This window comes from Mustela nivalis, assembly GCF_964662115.1.
Source record: "Mustela nivalis genome assembly, chromosome: 8".
Taxonomy (NCBI): Eukaryota; Metazoa; Chordata; class Mammalia; order Carnivora; family Mustelidae; genus Mustela; species Mustela nivalis.
Window position 1 is genome coordinate 132,273,396 of NC_139027.1, and position 20,733 is coordinate 132,294,128.

At 48.1% G+C, this 20,733-nt stretch overlaps 1 protein-coding gene across 21 annotated transcripts in view; it reads right to left on the reverse strand.

Annotated features, from left to right (window-relative positions):
• Positions 1–339: 339 nt before the first annotated feature.
• STAU1 (staufen double-stranded RNA binding protein 1) overlaps positions 340–20,733 on the reverse strand; it is a 56,311-nt gene continuing 35,917 nt past the window's right edge. For 11 of the 21 annotated variants that reach the window (XM_082744866.1, XM_082744862.1, XM_082744854.1 and 8 more), the window contains 9 exons: positions 18,987–19,085; positions 9,702–9,914; positions 8,004–8,147; positions 5,820–5,966; positions 4,545–4,620; positions 4,031–4,350; positions 3,303–3,425; positions 2,449–2,534; positions 340–1,858 (listed from right to left, as the gene is read on the reverse strand). In XM_082744866.1, coding sequence (XP_082600992.1) covers positions 1,843–1,858; positions 2,449–2,534; positions 3,303–3,425; positions 4,031–4,350; positions 4,545–4,620; positions 5,820–5,966; positions 8,004–8,147; positions 9,702–9,914; positions 18,987–19,085 — 1,224 coding nt within the window. In that variant the 3' untranslated portion in view covers positions 340–1,842. Of the gene's footprint in view, positions 1,859–2,448; positions 2,535–3,302; positions 3,426–4,030; positions 4,351–4,544; positions 4,621–5,819; positions 5,967–8,003; positions 8,148–9,701; positions 9,933–18,986; positions 19,086–20,733 lie in introns of all 21 variants that reach the window. The other 10 variants (XM_082744865.1, XM_082744861.1, XM_082744863.1 and 7 more) reach the window with 3 other exon arrangements.

Sequence of the window (20,733 nt, forward strand, 5' to 3'; positions counted from 1 at the left end):
TCTGACCACATCGTCAATCTGGGAGTCCAACCCACAGGCCGGTTCGTCCGTGTGAACCACCTTTATGAGCATCTTCCAAAAACGAACCAGAAAGCCACCAGCCCACTCCTCAGCCAGGCCTGAATGCAGCGTCTCACCTGGACTCCGAGTGTGAGAACACCTGCTCGAAGCAAGGACACTCGGGAGTGTCGAAGTCTGTCCTCCTCGGGCTCCTGTCTTTGGGTGACAGTGTCCAGTCCAGAGAAGAGGCACCTCCCCTCGCCCGGGCGCCCACGCGCCACTTCCGCACCCTCACTCGCCTCTTCCCTCACTTTAGTTACTGCTCGAAAGGACCAACAATTCATTAGTAGCTGTTTATTGATCAATGGTTTGATATAAAGTTATTTCAGATCTTCAGAATTTTGCCCAAACAGAAGTCACAAGCATTACAAAGTGTTTTTTTTTTCTTTCCTTCTTTAAAAAGGGTAGGAGGCAGGTTGGGAGGGGGCCAAGCTAGCAGTAGTGGCATTTGAGAATAAATTAACCAAAAAAAAAATTTAGTATTACCATTTATTGGTGACAAACACTAAGTTTTACTTACATTCCATGGGGAGAAAAATCCCAGCGCAAACAATGAATCGAAGCGGTACTTAACTCGCAAGGCTACGGCGCTTTTCATCCGGACCGCACGCAGGACCTTAACTGCACACGCGTCTGTGCACAGTAACACAACGTCAAAAGCAACACAGTTTCAGAGATAAACATGGGTCATTCTTCCATTCTTTTCAGCCCTACATGGAGATGTAATCAACAGGACAAAGCACTCAAGGAAATCCATCTGCGGGTGTACACGTCCTACACGGAGACCATATCCTGTAGTGTGTGAAAGCTACGTGTCCTCAAGAGCCCTATGTATATACACACAATTTTTTTTTAATAATCTTTAAAACAAAGATCAAAGTTCATTTGTTTAAGTCCTGTTGCATTAACAAAAATAAAATAGAAAAGGAACCAAATGATCATTAAAGTTTAAAATTCCTAAACTGTCCAATTTATACAACCGTGGGAGACTTCATCAAGGACTGAGAAACCAGGACTGTCTCAGCTAAACCAGACGGCACACAATTTGCATCACTGAAATGGTCCTGGATTAGTCCAATAAAGTCAAAACGTATAACCACATACACATGGATATGATCTTTGCTGATTAGATTACGGATAGAGTCAGTCTCAGACAAGTTTCTAAACTGTGCTATGTAACTAGATACAATTGAGAAACTCTCAGATGAAAATTTATATAGTGTCATTTCAATCAAAAGAAAATAATAAAACTAAGAATATGTATCTCTTTTGGGAGAGAAAGCAGTGGTGGGGAGGTGGGAGCCACGGGAGGTGGGGCCAGAGCACGCTAGAATGGTTAGTTGGCGCTGAGTAGGAAGCATCTGATTTTCTCTGGTGCTTTTGGCTCTGGGGCTGGTCAACGGCCCCGCTCCCCGGCGTGGGTGTCCAGGGTGTGTCCCAAGGCTTTGAGTGAGCCGCTCCGAGAAAGTGCTCTCCTCCTGGTTTCCTTCGCATGGCCCAAACAGCAGCGGCCACAGCCGAGCACAGAGGGGCCCGAGGCCACTCAGCAGACCCTGCCGTGCCCCCCAGCAGCTGCCTGTGTGTGGGGACAAAACAGCACCCGTGCGCACAGCCACGGCCGCCTCCGTGTGTTCCCGCCTTTGTCACCACTGCCGCCTCGGTTCTTGACCCAGCACGTCTCTCAGCCCACTGGAGGTATCAGAAATTCCAAATTCTCAAAGCAGTTTCAGTATTTTCAGTATGTATGTTGGGGTTTTACAACGGTTCGTGGCCAGAAAAGGTTCAGCACCTCCCACACCTTCAAGGAAGAAGAAAATGAAAATGATGCCAGTTTTGGAATGTAAGAAAACTTAACCCATGTTAACAATGAGAAGAACACAGCAGACACTGAAGCCCAACAGCACAGGCCCCAGTTTATGGGAGCCCCGTGTGCCGCGTTGCTCAGGCTCTATGGCCAAGCGAAGAAAGCAACGAGGAGAGAGAGTGCGCAGTACGTGATCTCTGCGGGAAAAGGCAAATACAAGAAATACGGGACTGTACTTGCATGAAGAAACACCAGGAAAAATACGTAAGAAACTAATAAACACGTGATCTCTGGGTGGGGGCAGGGAAAGTAAGATGGGTGGGGGCTGTGCGGGGGGGGCAAGACTGAGCACCCGCATCTCTGAAAATCACTGTGGGGTTTGGACCCTGTGTATGTACCACCTATTCTAATTGTTTTTTAAAAAGTAGAGCTCTGGCCACCACTTGGAAACCCTTCTGGGAAAGGGACAAAGGTGACAGAGGGGAGGGTCCCACTACTGAGTTGAGCACAACTCTCACTCCTGAAGTCTGAATGAATGCAAATGAGGAAGAGAACTGCCTTTCTGAGTAAATCAGCTCACTCACACAGACACTGGTCCATTTCCTGTTCTTGGCATCTCTGTACTCGGCTGGTCCAGCTCAGACAGCAACTTTAAGATGTTCAGTGCAGCCTAGCAGGGACGAAAGGAAGAGTCAGAGCACGACCGCCACCCCGGGCCACAGCACAGGGCACTGTTTGAATAGGGAGGCGAGGGACAAAAGAGCGAGTCCCACTAAACCACACTTTCCCTTAATATCTGAACTTTCAGTGTGAAGTACAAACTACAAAACAAATTATCCATGTTTCCCTCACTGAATCGCCACCTCTAATTTTGTATTTTCTTCTAGTATTTTTAACTTTATAGTAACCAGACCACACATTCTGTATCCTGCTATAAAACAAATGCCTGTTGTGTTCCCTTGCTAGAACACATCATCCCTAAAGACGTTAATTTCACGGATGCGTTATATTCCATCAGGAAGACATACCAGAGTTCACCCAGATTAATTTAATCAATCCCTTTTCTCAGTTTTGTGCTTCTCGTTAGGGTGTTTCACCTGAACAGCAGCCAGAATAAGGGGCTTTCTACAGCTGCCCGAACTTGGGCCTGTGGTCTGTGTTCTGGGAGGAGATGAATGGACACAGCACATGGAGGCGGCCCACGGTTCCAGTCCCAAGTCCACCCCCCAGGTCAGCAAGGGAGGCGAAAAGCACAGAACAGGAGGGAGTGTCTCAAGCCAATATATTCTGATTAACAATGAAAAAGCAATCCAATAAACTAAGGACGAAATCTTCAAAAACATGCAATGTGTAAAACCACCGAAGTCGACGGGAGAGCCCTTCTCCTGTCTTCCCACGGCCAGCAACGGGCAGGCGCCAGGCGCACCGGGGAACGTACCATGTCATGGCAGGACTCCACGTCCTTTCCAATACCGTGGCTAATCAGAGGTGGCTGGGAGGAGCAATTGATAAGAGACACAAATTCGTTCTTGTTGTTTTTGGGGAAGTCTTTGTATTCAACCTGAGGGGAAAAGAACACTGTGAGGCCGGTGGGGCAGCGGCGAGCAGGCAGGGGCCCAGCAACCGGAGAGGACGCCTCCTCCTCCCCCTCGCCACCGGACGCGGCCCCAGCGCCTCCTGCTCAGTCAGCGAGGCTGCCCGAGGGGCCCGCTGCTAGAGGCACGAGGCGCTGCCCCAGCTCCCTACACCTGCCCAGAACCTAGATGTCCCCCCAGAATCCTGGTCTGGGGGGCAGGGGACACCAAACACGTGGTCTGAAAGAAGCCACGTCGTTTTCTGCCAGCAGAAAGGGTCAGCACACTGAACCCATTCCTGCTGTAACTATGCCTAAGATGAGGAGCTTTGTTACTACGGTGAGCTTGCATTTTTTTTTTTTTTTAAGTTTATTATTACAGGACAAGGCGATTCTGTTACCATCCGGGCTTATCCCACACTTCCCTGAACTCCCTCCACCCACCTCAGGACCACCAGGCCTCTGGCCTCTGCCCTTCCTCCACACGGAGACCTGGATTTAATAAAGGAGGTCCGAGGCTCATTTGCTGAGAGAAACCCAAAAAAGAGGACTGCACTGAGGTCTAGACCACACAGCTCCAGCCTCATAGTTACCTGGAATCCCTGGACTCTGGAGAGATAGTCCAGCTGCTCAGAGGGTCTTGTAAGAGGTCCATGGGGTACGTGGCCTGAAGAGATGTTATTCTTTAAAATGGTCTCGGCCGTGGGCGAGGTGCCCCCATACAACAATTCACGGGCTATCATGGCAGTTACCGTGGCCTTGGCAGGATTCGGAGCTGCCCTGGTGAAATCTTTGGTGTGGTGTCCTTGACTGACTCCTACGGCCTGGGCAACCTCGGGCACCATGGGAAGAATCCCAGCGGGCAGCTGCTGATGACTAAGATAAGGCATCCTGAACTCGTCCTCTTTATTGCCTAGGGAGGGACGCGCAGACACATCAGCACAAGGCCACAAGCGCCGCTGGGAGACCTCTTCCAACCCGCCAGCCCTCCCTCGGAGCTCCCGATGGCCCGGGAAAGACGCAGAGCTCAACACGGCTGGTCACTCCAGCAACCACGCCAAGCCCAGAATCACATTCAGATCAAGACAGTATGAACATCACACTTACTAGTCCCATTTTCATCCCCAGAGCCAGGTTCAAAAAAGGTTACTTTTCTTCCATCCCCTGGTTTTTTTATTGGTGTCTTAAAAAGAAAAAAAAAAAAAAAAAAAGGCCATGAGTGTAAATCCACCTGTTGCAAAATTAGTTCCTACTCCCTGAAACTATACACACTCCAACCAGTATTAATTTTGGTTTATAACCATTTGAAATATGAAGAGGTCATCAGCAGAGAAGCCCGCCTCCACCCCCGCCCACCCACACGGACCCTCCTCACCCCCCTGCAGCCTCCTGACCCTCCCCTCAGCCACTCCTGCCCCCTCGGCCTATCCTCCACCAGAGGAGGCTACCAATCCCCCTGAACTGGGGGCCGGACTCTGCTCGGCACTCACAGGAGGACAGGGGAACGTTTAACCAGAGGGAACCAGAGCTGCTGGACTGGTGGAGCCCAAGGTGGGGAAGGAAGCTTTTAGACAGAAGCTAAACAGACTCTTCTGGAACAAATAGCCAATTCAAAGAAAACGTGACATTTCCAAAGTTAATCGGGGGGGGGGGCTGTGATGAAAAAAATATTTGGTCAACATGGGTTTCCTTTCTGAGAAGGTAAGGATGTTACGAATCCTCTACCAGATTCTGGAATGAAAAACCCAAACACCAAGTCCAGGCTCTGTGCCGATTCTCTGAGGAATGTCCACAGCCACAGCAGAGGCCACGGCCCGCCAGGACCTCTCAGCGCAAACAAGCTCGGTCAAGGACTTGCTTGAGGGCACCGCTTACCAAACTCAGCAATTTTTAGCTAGTGTTCAATTCATAAAGGAAGGAAGAATCCCGAATCTAAACTACGAATTTCGTTCCATCAATCACACTGTGTCGGTGTCCCAGAAAACCCACAGGCTGCTTCCCAGCTAGCAGAAGCCGGAGGCCGGCGGGTCTCTCCCTCGAGCCTCACTGGGAGAGCACCAGGGCAGCGCAGGCCCGTTCGTCGGCAGCCCCGGCGCCCGCCCGCGTCCAAGTGGAAAGGAGGGAGCTGCGCTCCAGCAAAGCGTCCCCGACCACACAGACAGGGAAACAAGAACCACACTCGGAGCCACGGACATGCGACCCCCCTGCTGACCACGTGCTAATGCTCCGAACGGCTGGGGCGCCGCTGGCGGCTCTTTTCCTGCCAGGAGGATGAAGCCTTGCCCTGAAGCTTGGCCCTGGAGGTGGCCAGAGTCCCCTAGGATGAGGCGAGGAGGTCACCTTGCCATTAGAGAGCAAGGACACAGAGCCCCGAGCAGTCACCTTCTCCTCCGATTTGAGCGCCGGCTTGGTGGGCTGAGCCTGCGGGACTTTGAAACCAAGGATCTCCAGCATGTTCTCGGCTGCATTGCGTTTGGCCACCTTCTTATTGGTGCCTGTTCCTTCCGCCGTATGGTTTCCCACCTTCACCTGCAGGAGGAGGAAGTCCGGACTCAGACCAGTGCTTACGCCTTCTGAGTAAAGACGGGTCAGGCAGCGGCGTGCGGGCAAAAGAACCCATCCGCAGCCAGAAGCTTCCCGGGGCACCCGTGGCAGCCACAACAAATGCTCAGCACCTTCGAGCTGCTGTCCGCCACAGCTGCTGGTAAAAAGGAGAGGACAGGGGCTCCTGGGTGGCTCAGTGGGTTAAGCCTCTCTGCCTTTAGCTCAGAACATGATGTCAGGGTCCTGGGATCGAGCCCTGCGTTGGGCTCTCTACTCAGCGGGGAGCCTGCCTCCCCCTCCCTCTCTGCCTATTTGTGATCTCTGTCAAATAAATAAATAAAATCATTAAAAAAAAAAAAAGATGACAGCCGCCTGCTTTGCCACAGGGGAGCATTTACCGCCCAGAAACCTGCAGACACCAACCAAGCAGCATGCTGCCTTCGGTGGCTGTCGCCACCTCTAGAGTTATGACACGGAGGAAAGGTTAATGGCGGAGGCAGAGATGCAAACGAAGCTTACGAGTGTGTCCAGTCTGCACCCAGGGCCCTGCAACTGCACGAAAAAATGGGAACATTCATCCAAACTTTGAAAATGATCTGATTCAACCAAGTCACTCATCGTTCACAACTGAAGTGCCAATGTGTCTCTGTTTCACTTTCATCTTGTTTATGTAAACAAAAACCCCTGCCAATTCTCCTGCTAGAACTCGGCTCCGCTGCCCAAGGCACGCGCAGCCTCGCCGCCTGCGGCAGACGGCAGCACGCAGCTGTGCGCACTCTCCTTTCCTGACACTGTCGGTGACCGCTGCACTGACGGGACAGACGGAGAACATGGACAGTAAAGAACATTATGCATTTGATACATGTACAATCTATACACACAACCCCCTACTTCCCACCAGCCGCACCGCCCCCGCCCCCCCTCCCCGGCCGAGAGCTGAGTGTTACACACTTCCCAGCACATACCACTGTTTTTTTTTTTTTAAGGTTTTATTTATTTATTTGACAGAGAGAGATCACAAGTAGGCAGAGAGGAAGGCAGAGAGAGAGAGAGAGGAGGAAGCTGACTCCCCGCTGAGCAGAGAGCCCGATGCGGGACTCGATCCCAGGACCCTGAGATCATGACCTGAGCCGAAGGCAGCGGCTCAACCCACTGAGCCACCCAGGCGCCCCCCACTGTTTTCAATCCCTTTCCAAGCCAGTCTTGATCACAGAGCAGAGCAAAAAGCCCCATGTCCCACAACTGAGAGCCCAGGGAACCTTCCCTCGCCAGTGAAGAGGGCTCTGGGCTTGAATCCTGGCCTTGCCATCTAGCAGCTTTGATTTTGGCCAGATCCCTGGCCCTCTCAGCACGCCGCCATCTTCCTTTGTAGCCTGGAAGAACCACGACCTTTCTCGCCTTCTGACGGGGGAGGCAGAACACACCCAGCTAAGTGGCGGTGCTTCCCAAGTCGTGAATTGCTACACCAGAGTTAAGTACTGGCTTGATGACCAGAAAACACCATTAAATTCAAATCACAAAGTAGGCTGCCCATGGAGGGATCGTCTCATAAACACAAGGAAAACACTCGGCGCTAATCCGACGCACAATCCCAGTGGAAGGAGGACCAATCCTAGACTCCAGACTCTCCACACGGATTAGGAGGAACAGGAACAGAGCCTCTGACAGAACTTACAACACTTCCCTTCTGAAAAGAACAATACAAACCTTCAAGGAGATGTGATGAAGAAATGTTCACCCACAGTCCCACACCCCAGCACTCGTGACCCAGGACGCGGTCCGAGCGCCCACCTGCCGACTCCGCCGCACGCGTGGTACGCACGCAAGGACACGTCGTAAGGCATCAAATTACTACAAGCAACGTGGTCTCAATATTCTGAACTTCCGATGGCAGAGAGCGGGGCCCACTGGGCCAAGGCACTGCACCCGGCCTCCTCAGGAAAGCACGCGGCCCGTGAACCTCGTCCAGCTGCGGTGGGGACACGGTCACAGAAAGGCCACCCACCACCCACCCCGACCCACCTGCATCACAAACTCTCTGCGGCGCGGGAGGCCTCGCTCCGTGAGGAGCATGTACTCTGGCTCCTTCTCCTTTTTCGCCTGCTGGATCTGGGCCAGTCTGCTGATGGGGTTCATCCCCGGGCCGCTGTCTGTGCTGCTCTGTAGCTGAGAACAGTGAATGCAGAAACCATGTGCCGTGTTAGCCGCAGAGAGGACCTTTCCAGTGCAGACATCAGGACGCGACACAACATTCCCTTTATGTTGGTCCTTTAAGTGCCCAGAATTAATAAGACCTTTTTTTAAACCTTCTTAAAATTAAAAGATGCTTAATGATTTTCTAGGATTGCTCTGCGGGGACTTTAAAAAGTTCTCCTGGCAAACCAACATTAATATCCCACTACGGGTGGGCAAGCAACCCGGAAAGATCTGCTTTTTAACAGTAAACTTCAACTTGACAATGAGGAGAGAAAAAAAAAAAAACAGAACACTATTCCTAAAATTGCCCCCAAAGTTGTGTTATGTAAGATGGTCCCCAGCTTTCTTAACAAGGACTCAAGATCCAAAAACTATTTTAAAAAGCACACATACAAAAAAACCACAAAACCTCAAGCTGACACCATGTGGAAAGAACCTAAGAATCCCACAGTTCCTTCCCAGTTGTCACCTTTACCACCAAGGAACCCTCAGCCCCCGACTCATGTGGGGTGGTTTCTGGGATCTACTTAGAGAAAAAGGAAGCTGCAGGGGTATATAGTGTGCTCACCCCTGGGCACGGGGTCTTGACAGCATGAAACTACAGCTGGCCCCTGCACAACAGAGGTCGGAACCGTGCAGGTCCACCTAGAAGTGGATTTTTTCCGGTAACTACAGTACAGTATGGTAAGTGTATCTTCTCTTCCTTATGACCTCCTTAATGTTTGTTTTCGTCCAGATTACTTTATGTGCAAATACAGCATTTAATACACACACGCATATAATACAATATATAATACATAAAACGTTAATTGTTTCTCTTAATGGTAAAGCTTCTGGTCAACAGTAGGCTGTCAGTGGTTAAGTGTCTCCAGAGTCAAAAGTTAAATACAGGCTTTCCACTGTGGGGTGGGGGTGGGGGTGGGGATCAGCAACCCTAACCGCCGTACTGTTCAAGGATGACAACTGTATACAGACAATCGTAACAGAACAGACCCTAATATTCCTCAACATGCCCAAATGGACTCCTGAACCTTCTCTAGCTGGGGAAGCAGGGCGCTTTGACAGGTCCACTGACATGGCTTAAAAAATCCCAAAGAATAAGGAGGTATTTGGTGAAGTGTCTCACTCCTACACCTGCCCCCAGACGCCTTTCCGCCTGCAAATCTGCTTCAGGCTCCCAGCAATGCAGCGCGGAGGGAGACGGAGGGAGACACTTTCACCAGCCTCTGCAGAAGGCACTGCGGTGCACGCGGCTCCCATGATCAGACCCTCTCGCGGACTCGCGCACAGCTGCAGGCGCGTCCGCCGATCCCGCTCAACATCCGCATCTTTGCCTAACCGGTGGCTCCGGGGAGGAACTACCCGAGGTGGTCCCCGCACCAGGCCGGCAGGTGGCACGTCAGCGGCCATCCTGTCACTAAGGTCAGCAACCTAGTGAGCCTTTTAACATGTCTCCCCCCACCCCCTCCCCGACCCCTCATCTAAAGGCAATGGAAAGACCCTCTTTGATCGAGATGTTCTTACCCTGACTATGGATTTTGTTTTCTTTTTGATTCTGGGCTTCACTCGCTCGACCGCAGGCAGCGGCGGCAGCTTCTTCAGCTCCTCCAGGACGGCGATAGCAGCGTTTTTCTTCGAAATCTTCTTGCTCTTCCCTTCACCTTCCCCCACAAACTCCCCAACTGACACCTTGGTCACAAAGCTCTTCATATGGGGGGGGCCACTCTCCCGGGCAACCTGTTTCAGAGGGAAAGACTGAGTGAAAGCGTGACAGACACTCTCTGCCAGGGGTAGGACACACTGCTCAGTGCCCTACCTCCCAGGAGCCACAAGGAAGGGGGAGTTACGGACAAGACCTGACCAATGCAGGCAGCATAAAGGTCAGCAAAAGGGAACAGTGATTATCCTGGATGCTTTTTTTCCCTTCTTCCTTCTTTTTCAGACTGGTTAATGTTCTCAGGTCTGGTCAGTCCCTCACACAGTTTGCATGGAGTAAAGAGGGAAATTGGGGCGCCTGGGTGGCTCAGTGGGTTAAAGCTTCTGCCTTCAGCTCAGCCATGATCCCAGGGTCCTGGGATGGAGCCCCGCATCGGGCTCTCTGCTCAGCGGGGAGCCTGCTTCTCTTCCTCTCTCTCTCTCTGCCTACTTGTGAACTCTGTCAAATAAATAAATAAAATCTTTAAAAAAAAGAAAAAGAAAAAGAAGAAAAAAGGAGGGAAACAAGTTCTGCTCCCTCCCTCCCAGAATGGTTCCTGTCTCCCCAGGGTCACAGAGTGTCCTGATTTGGGGTATCCACTGCAAACGGCAGAAAGAAAGCTGCCCCAGCGAAGTCCAGAAATAATTGCAACACAGAGAGTTCAAGTTTAATATTGCTCTGAGCCTCCAGCCAAGCCTGAGCTTATTAAATGCTATGCTATGCAGCTATAAAGAAGAATGAGAATTTTTAAGCACTGACAGTGATTTCCAATACATATTAAGTTAAAAAAAAAAAAAGCAAGCTGTAAAAGAGTTTATACAGTACCCTAACTTCTATGTTAAAAAAGATTTAAATATATCCACACATATAGACACACACGTGTTTGTTTATATGCTTATTTTTGCAAAATGAAACACAGAATGGATGAAGCAGAAACGGAGAGAATTAGTTCCCTACAGCATGTGGGAGGGAGGGGTAGAGCAGGGACAAGATAATGCTTTTGAATGTATCTTTTTGTATAGTTTTTTTTTTTTTAAGATTTTATTTATTTATTTGACACAGAGAGAGAGATCATAAGCAGGCAGAGAGGCAGGCAGAGAAAGAGGAGGAAGCAGGCTCCCTGCTGAGCAGAGAGCCTGATGCGGGGCTCGATCCCAGGACCTGAGATCATGACCTGAGCCGAAGGCAGAGGCTTTAACCCACTGAGCCACCCAGGTGCCCCTCTTTTTGTATAGTTTTGACTTTTAGAAGCATTTAGGGTTTTACATATCAAAAATATAAAAATAAAAAAAATGGGAAAAAATACTAAAACTGAATATGAACAGAAACCCAAGTAAAGTTCTTACTAGATCACACAGAAGGAAAATAAAAATTGAACCCAACTTAGGTTAGCTAGGACACGCCTGAACAACTACGAGGACTTACACTACCAGAGTTCAAGACTTCCTATAAAGTTATAGCAACGATGTCCTCACAACACTGCTTCAAGGTGAACAAAGAGAGCGCTAGATCAGAACAGAATGCAGAAACAGACCCGCACACATTTGGTCTTGTGATTTCTGGCAAACACATCAAAGCGCATCAAAAGACTTTTTTTTAAAACCCAAAGTCTTAAAAAAAAAAAAAAAAGTACTAGCTACACACGTGGAAGAAAAGCTTAACGACAGCCTCAAACTCCACCACAAACAGCAGGTAACTAGAGCCAGAATACAGAACTAAAAGTGAAAGCCAAACTCTAGTGCTCTCAGAAGGAACACAAGAGTGGGGCGCCTGGCTGGCTCGGCCGGCTGTGGGGCTGCCTTCGGCTCAGGTCATGATCCTGGAGTCCAGGGATCAGATGGAGTCCTGCATCAAGTTCCACATCGGGCTCCCTGCTCAGTGGGAAATCTGCTTCTCCCTTTGGCCCTACCCCCTCTCATGCACTCTCTCTCTAACTCTCTCTGAAATAAATAAATAAAATCTTAGGAAAAAAAAAAAAAGTTCTGAAAAGGTACTAATTTGGAATCATCAGAAAAAAAAAAGAAAATATAAGAGGAATAGGCCCAGAGTATGCATGTGGCAAAGAGCTCTTGAAAACACAAGTTGTTTTCTTTATGAAAACAAAACTGGAGCTCCACGTAATTAAAAATTGCTCTCATCAGAAGACAACAATTAGAAAAGACAGGGCGTCTACAGAACAGAGGAGAATACTCGCAATATATGTATCTGAGGGTTTTTATCCAGAATACTGAAAGAACCCCTGTAAGTCAACTACCCAATTAAAAGAAGACTTGAACAGGTACTTTACCAAACTGGATCTCTAAATGGCCAATAAGCATATTAAAAAAAGATCATCATTTGTCATCAAGGAAATGCAAATTGAAACTACAACGAAATACTGCAATATATACAATACCCCAAAATGGCTAAAATTAAAACTGACAGTATCAAGTGTTGCCAAGGATGTGGAACAACTGGCCAGAGTATAAACTAATACAATCACTTTGGGAAACAGCTTGACAATTTTTTTAAAAAAAGATTTTATTGGGGCACGTGGGTGGCTCAGTGGGTTAAAGCCTTTCTGCCTTCAGCTCAGATCCCAGGGTCCTGGGATTGAGCCCCACATCAGGCTCTCTGCCCAGAGGGGAGCCTGCTTCCTCCTCTCTCTCTGCCTGCCTCTCTGCCTACTTGTGATCTCTGCCTGTCAAATAAATAAATAAAATCTTTAAAAAAGGAAAAAAGATTTTATTTATTTATTAGATAGAGAGAGAAAGAGAGAGCGGGCGCATGCATGAGAAGTGGGGAGAGGCAGAAGGAGCAGCAGATTCCCTCTGAGCGGGGAGCCCGACGTGGGGCTCAATCGCATCCCAGGACCCTGAGATCATGACCCAAGCCAAAGGCTGCTGCTTAACCAACTGAGCCACCTAGGCACCCCCAGCTTGACAATTTTTATTAGTTTCCAAAGTGGAAACAACTTGCATGTCCATCAACAGGACAATGGATAAAGCTCAGCTTTACATTCATACGGTGAAACACCACACACCAATTAGCTCCTGACACACATGGAGGAGACTCACACACACTCTGCTGAGGATTAGAGACTTGACACTAAACAATCCATATTATATCATTCTATTTATGTGAGCTCTAAGAACAAAGAAAACAAAGCTATAGTGGTTTTAGAAAACAGCTTCCTCTGGGTGGCTGTTAACTTGGAAGAGGCCCAGGGACTGCTGGACGTTATGGGAATGCTCTAGATCTGGACCTGGGTGGTGAGCTATGGGCTTAAATGGGCTGTGCCCTGAAGACATGCCCATTTTCCTGCATCGGAAGCATATCTCAACAGACAGGACAGTAGGAGGTCTAAGCATGGAATTAGGAACAGAGACAAAGAGTCTTGTGAAGCTAGATTGAAATCAGAGGTATAAACCGCTAATTCTGAAAATACAGATATTTTCCAATGCTACCTGCCTACAAGGCCTAGAAGCAGTGACCCTCCAGCAGCAACAAGCATGCCTGGTGTCCCATTGTGGTCTCCACACGCTGCTCTCAGGGAGGGGCAACCAGGGCTCCTGCAGGTCTGGCTAAGGCTACTTCTGTTAGAATTTCCATTTCTACTGGTGCCAAAACTTGAGCTCGGGAAGTTAAAAGTAAAGGTAAGGCTAAAACATTTCATTGTACCAGAAAGTAAGAAGGTCAATCAACATCTGAAGAGGGGAGGTGAGAAGCGAGCGAACAGGGATGAGGGACACACACAGAAGAGGAAAAAAACCCACCTCACAGCCTATATAAAAACTGTAACTCAAAATGAAATCATAAAGCTTCTAGGAGAAAAAAAAAAGAAAAGTAGACTGAACTACATGAGACAAAGGTGTCCTAGGTTAATCCAACAACCACGAAACAGAAAAATTAGGCAAATTCAACCCCTGAACTCTCTCTGCTCTTTGAAAGATACTATTTAAAAATGAAAAAATAAGCCACAAACTGGGAGCAAATATTTAGAAAATACAGATCTGATGAAAGGACTGTATTCAGAATATATAAATAACCCTCAAAACTCAGCGGAACAACTCCGTAAAAAAACTGACAGATGTGAACAGACGCTCCCGGAGAGCGGGTGTACAGATGGTAAAGCCGCACATCGAAGACGCTTGGGGCACCTGGGCAGCTCAGGCAGTTAGGCCCCAGCTGGTGGTTTCAGCTCAGGTCATGACCTCAGGGTCCTGGGATCGAGCCCCAGTCGCCCCAGTCCCCCCTGTCGGACTCTTGCTCAGTGGGGAGTCTGCTTCTCCTTCTGTCCCCCTCCCCACCTGTGCTTTCCCACTCTCTCTCTCACTCTCTCTCTCTCTCTCTCTAATAAATAAAATCTTAAAGAAAAAGGAACTACTGCTCTGCTCAACACGGCCAACTCACCACCTGCATCCCTGCATTACATTAAGTTAAAGAAGCCAGACGAAAGGCAATAAACTTTGTAATTCCATTTATGTAATGTTCTGGAAAGAGAAAAACTGCAGGGGCAGAAACTGCATCGGTGGTTGCCCGAGGCTGCGGATGGAGGAAAGGACTGGCTGCAAAGGGCCTCAGGGCAACCTGAGGGGGTGAAAGAGCTTCTAGGTCTTGACACTGGTGGTTCCACCACTGAACACACTCATCAAAACGCATCAAATCATAGACCTGAACAGGGTGGGTTTTACTGCATGTACATTATACCTCAAAAAAACTACCCCCTCCCAGGGCACCTGGGTGGCTCAGTGGGTTGAAGCCTCTGCCTTCGGCTCAGGTCATGATCTCAGGGTCCTGGGACCAAGCCCCAAGTCAGGCTCTCTGCTCAGCGGGGAGCCTGCTTCCTCCTCTCTCTCTGCCTGCCTCTCTGCCCACTTGTGATCTCTGTCTGTCCAATAAATAATAAATAAAATCTTAAAAAAAAAACAAATTAAAAAAAACACACACACAAAAAAACTACCCCCTCCCAAAAGACATCCCCACAGGGGTAAGAGCAAAGGACACAGGAGCCAGCTGAACGGCAATGTGAATATAAAAATGACTGACAGTAATAACATTTTTTCTAATGTAAGCTCTACATAAGATGGGACTTGAACTCCAGACCAAGACTGACGGGCTAAGTCAGTCAGGCGCAGCGCCCCATGAACGACAATAACGAAGTAACACTCTGAATACGAAAAGAAGCTGTGGACCTACGCTAATAAAAATTAATAAAAATTTAATAAAATTTAACTGCTAATAAAAAGTAATGTACAAAGGTGGGGTATTTCCTGTGGAATGTCAGCTCGGAAAGGCAGAAAATGCACCAGTAGTGACTGATGCTGGGAAGAATTATCAATGACTACGAGAATTGCTGGGGAAATCTCTCAGGGCATAACCTTCAAACATCTCCTGGCAGCATATGCGTTAACTGCAAAGAGAAAGAAGGTCTCCTTTAGGTGAAGCTCTGGGGTAAGCCAACGAAACCAACGTCACTCACATGGCGGGGGTGGGGGGGATGCCCTCGTGTGACGCCCAGAAGAACCCACACGTCTTCTGCAGTTTCCTGAGGGAAAAATTGCATTATCTGAAACTAATCATGAGGAAACGATCAGACCACACTGAGGACCATTCTACAAATTGTAGTACCTTTAAAAAATGTCCAAAGAGGCTACAAACTGTTACAGACGAAGGAGAGTCTGAAATTTTTCAAAATAAAATACTCAAAAAATGACTAGGAAAACCAAACAACCCCCAGACAGCAGTGCTGTGCTCCCCAGGTGAGAACCAGTGGCCCCTGGGAGAGCAGCCTTCTCTGCCCCCCACAGAAAGAGGCCCCAGCTGACTCGGGCCCCCACACGTGGACCATGGGGCTCCTGGCGCCACTCACACGCCACTCCCCACCCTGACAGCCTGGTTTCTGCACACTCACAGCTCCATCCGGCCTCTGGGAGAGGAGCCCATCCTCTACTCATATCACAGCCCCGCCGATCTAAACGTGGCTTTCCACCTACGGTGGATTTAGTGCAAGGTCGCTTACGCATCACAACCGCCTCTCTCGGTGACCTTACCAATCTGCACCATCACATTTTTAAACTAAAAGTATGTATTTTATCAAAAGTCAAGCTATATACATTCTTTCTGCAGAACCATAGGAAAGGCTCCTGTCTTCTCCCATTAAACACTTCTAATCCAGATTTCTATGTGATGGACTTTACTATTAAAAAAATTCAGGACTGCCTCTTTAAAAAAAAAACAAAAACAAAAAGCCAGAATCTTCCCTTTTTTATGAAAGGAACAGACTGCCTCTTTAAAAAAATTCAGTAAAAAAATAAGTAACTTCCATTCATTTATTCAACAAACATTTCCTGAGGACCCACTATGTGCCAGGTAATCTTCCAGGTGCCAGAGACAGAACTGTGGGAGGAAAAATAAAAGCCCCCGCTCAAGCTCATAATGGAAGTAATATGACCCTTTGATAGATGAGCTATTTCACGTAAGTACTCACATTAACAAACTCAAGGCCACCACCAAGGCACAAACTGGACTGTCCTAAATGATTACCTTAAAGATATTCACCCACCAGAGGGCGCTCCCAAAACTTCCTTTATGTGACCAATTTCCTGCTCTGTGCTCCTGAACACAAGTTTGAAACCCAAATCCGAAATCTAAACAAAGTGGAAGTGGGACAGAAGAATCTGGTCTCCAAATCCCACAGAGCAAAATCAAAATAGCATTCCTTCACTGAGGTTCCAGAAAACTCTGTGACTCTCAGGGCAACAACTAGTAGGAACAGGTGGCAAGCTTTCCAGGACCCTGGTGCCAGCAGTCAGCTCTGTAACCCTGAGGTGACCCTGGAAGCCAGGCACCTCCCATTCCCACCATCTTGGCACCCCTCCAACCTCGAAAAATCCTTTCTCATGCTCTACACCAATCCCTCAGCACGAGAAGAAAAGGAGGATTCTTCCCTTTCCTGCAACAGGTACCCAGGAAGACACCTTGTGGTTTTCGAGATGAAGTTCCCACCTAGCAACTCCTATCTCGCTGCCTCCCTCCTCAGTCCAGACAGAAGGGGAAGGGGTGCAAGGGATGCAGAGCCAGCTGAGAAGATACAGCCCTAGCCTGGCCGGGGCTCTGCCCTCTGGGAGGAGGGGACAGTATAAACCTGGTCCCGTCTGCCAGGGTGGGACAGGGATGGGTGTTGGGGGATGGAGCGTGGCCCCGTGATGGACGTGTAATGACCCACCCCACCTGTACCCCACGGCAGGCAGGGAAGCACTGGCAGCTACAGACCAGAAACCAGCAGCACGCAGCGGACGGATTAAGGACTGAACCCAGGAGCCAGTTCAGGGCACCAGCACGTTAATAAGGGCAGGTAGACATTTTATAATGTATAAATCCATGAAGTCTGGGGGTCACTTTTAACTGCAAAAATGCTGCAAAATTAGTGTTTTACAGGATAATAAACTTCAGTGGGACTTTTTAACTGACTGAGCCAACCAGGTTCCCCACAGGGGGACCTTTTAAAAAAATAAACAGGCCAAAAGAAATTTATGGAGGACTTAAAACTGTTCTAAGTAAATGCTCCACCTCAAATTACATTTGCCTAGGTAACAAAGTAGAAGCATAAAGCATTCTGGAAGACTAAACATATAGTCTTAACAACTCTGAAAGACCTGGGCACCTGGGGGGCATAATCAGTTAGGCGTCTTTTTTTTTTCCCCAAAGATTTTTTATCTGAGACAGAAAAAGAAAGAAAGAGCATGAGTTGGGGGCAGAGCAGCAGAGGGAGAGGGAGCAGCAGACTCCCCGCTGAGCAGGGACCCCAATCCTAGGCTCCAGGATCCCAGGATCATGACTTAAGCCAAAGGCAGATGCTTTCTTTTTTTTTTTAAGATTTTATTTATTTATCTGAGAGAGAGAGCGCACAGAGAGATAGAGAGAGAGACCATAAGCAGTGGGAATGGAAGAGGGAGTGGCAGGATTCCTACTGAGCAGGGAGTCCCACGTGGGGCTTAATCCCAGGACCCTGAGATCATGACTTGAGCTGAAGGCAGCCGCTCAACAGACTGAGCCACCCAGGTGCCCCTAGGCATCCAACTCTTGATTTCAGCCCAGGTCATGACCTCAGGGTCGGGAGATCGGGCTCCACAAGATTCTCTCCCTTTCTCCTTCTCTCTCCACCCCTTACCCACTGTCCCCGCCCTCCCTCACTCTCTCTCAAAAAAAAAAAACAAATAAAAAAAACCACCTCTGAAAGACCAAAGAATTGATAAAGATATCTGCATGTACACTGAAACACAACCTTGCATAACCAAGTGTGGAAACCAAAAGGATCTGCAAAGAATTCGCCATGTGTCAGACCATTACGCAAAACTTACTAACCTCCTCACCTGCCCCGAGTAACTGGACCCACTGGGTCTTTGAAGGAAACACGTACTAAATGTATCTTTGTTTTCCACTTTGAACTAACAACCCATTAGTTATGGTTTTTAAGACTGTAAGGTCTCCAACACGAAATGAAGTCATTAGAGAGGTGACTTATAGGGCAAATGCTGGACAAGGACGAAACTGATGCCCTGTTACCTCCGGCAATTCCTAGGGACTAAAGAAGATGAACGTTTTGGGGGTAACAGAGTCTTTGAGAGTTTTATGAGAATAATGGACCCTCTCCAGAAAACACATGAGAACACAAACACAATCTTCTTCAAAACCATGCTGGGAAACTGGGAGGCTCGCAGACCTACAGGACCATCCAGGGACTGCAGCCCTGAAGAAGAGAATACTGCTTTGCTAAATATAAAATCTGAGTCTTTTTTTTTTTTTTTTAAAAGATTTTATTTATTTATTTGACAGAGATCACAAGTAGGCAGAGAGGCAGGCAGAGAGAGAGAGAGGAGGAAGCAGGCTCCCTGCTGCTCTGAGCAGAGAGCCCGATGCGGGACTCGATCCCAGGACCCTGAGATCATGACCTGAGCCGAAGGCAGCGGCTTAACCCACTGAGCCACCCAGGCGCCCTAAAATCTGAGTCTTAAACCTGAAGGTTCACAGGTTTGTGATGATAATCCCAATGTTATTTAGGATAAAAATCATCCCAATGATGAATGCCAACAGTATTTTACAGTAGAGTCCTACATCTGAAGCAAGCTTACCTCAAAATTCACAGGCAAGTTCCGTTTAAGTGCAATCTCAAACACTTGACTTATTTCCGATTTATTGAGATTTTCTTCTTCTGATTCTCTTCCATTCACCTAAAGAAAAAATAACTGTTTAGTAGTTAACCCTTATGAAAAACTGTCAACATCCCAGCTATGATAAACCTTAAGCACTGAACCATGGCTTCACGAAGTGAGCACTACCCCAGGTAGCGAGAACACCTGTGTGCCATGTGGCAGTGAATTTAAAGGTTAAAAAAAAAAAGTATTATTTCACACTTGGGTCAGCTTGTACCTCGTGGATTCACCGTAAACAACCCCATACCTAACAGACTTGGCGGTATGAATCAGCCTCATCGTGGCCCGACCACACTTGCCCACAGCTGCTCAGGAAGAGTGACGACTCCCAAAGCCTTCCTTGAGGCCTGGCAAGCCACGTTTTGGAAAATGTCAGAATACAGACAGCTGGGGGTGCCTGGGTGGCTCAGTGGGTTAAAGCCTCTGCCTTCGGCTCAGGTCATGATCCCAGGGTCCTGGGATCGAGCCCCGCATCAGGCTCTCTGCTCGGCAGGGAGCCTGCTTCCTCCTTCTCTCTCTCTGCCTGCCTCTCAGCCTACTTGTAATCTCTGCCTGTCAAATAAATAAATAAAATCTTTAAAAAAAAAAAAAAAAGAATACAGACAGCTGTGTAGGACATGACAAGTTCAAATAGAAGTCTCTCCATCTAAGCATGCAGGTTTCTCATTTGGACAGAAGTCCCTGGAAACCCACTTTTTAAAAGGAAAAAAAAAAAAAAAGGATGCGATGGAAATTAGGAAATTGTGTACAAAATCTTGTCCCCACTGCTGCTGGCAAAAATGCAAGTGCAGGGCGCCTGGGTGGCTCAGTTGGTTAAGCAACTGCCTCCGGCTAAGGTCATGATCCTGGAGTCCTGGGATCAAGTCCCACATCGGGCTCCCAGATCCAAGGGGAGTCTGCTCCTCCCTCTGACCTTCTCCCCTCTCATGCTCTCTCTCCCTGTCTCTCTCTCTCAAAGAACTAAATAAAATCTTTAAAAAAAATGCAAGTGCAAACTAATCAAGTCTGCTCAACAAAGGCTGAGACTCTCTAACAGGTTCATTTACAGTCCTCCAGCCGGGGCTGGGATGAGGGAGGGCGGAGCGCTCCTCGGTGCAAGCTGTGAACTGCATTCTCTAGGGCGGCAGCGAAAACAAGAATCCAGATGAGTTCAGGAATAGCAATGCCCCCCCCCCCCCGCAAATTGTGGCAAGAGAGCTGCATTTTTCTTCATATTATTGCGATTCTTTTATCAAAGAATTGGTAAAATCCTATTTCCAAAACTAGAACTTTCTGAAAAGAACCCATGGCGGCTAAAACTGCAGAATAGGCAAAATGCAGGACTATCCAGGATTTTATTGGTTGTGCATTTCTATACCTTCATCAGATAGATCTTACACCTCAATGGATCAATTATTCACACTATAATGAAAAAAGAAAGCCTCTTAAGTTGAAAATATTAATACCATCAAGAATATAATCCTAAACCAGTGAATTCATCCCAAACACTCTCTACTTATCTCTCCCGCCATGATGGTAGCATTCTCTTTCCAGTTGGGTTCTACTTCGCCCTCTGCCTGGTCAGAACTATTTGCATAGCATTTCTGGTGTCTTTATTAACTTAAAGATACTTTTATTCTTGTTTAAATCGTAAGCAGAAAGAAGGCCTGACTTTTTATAAGAACAT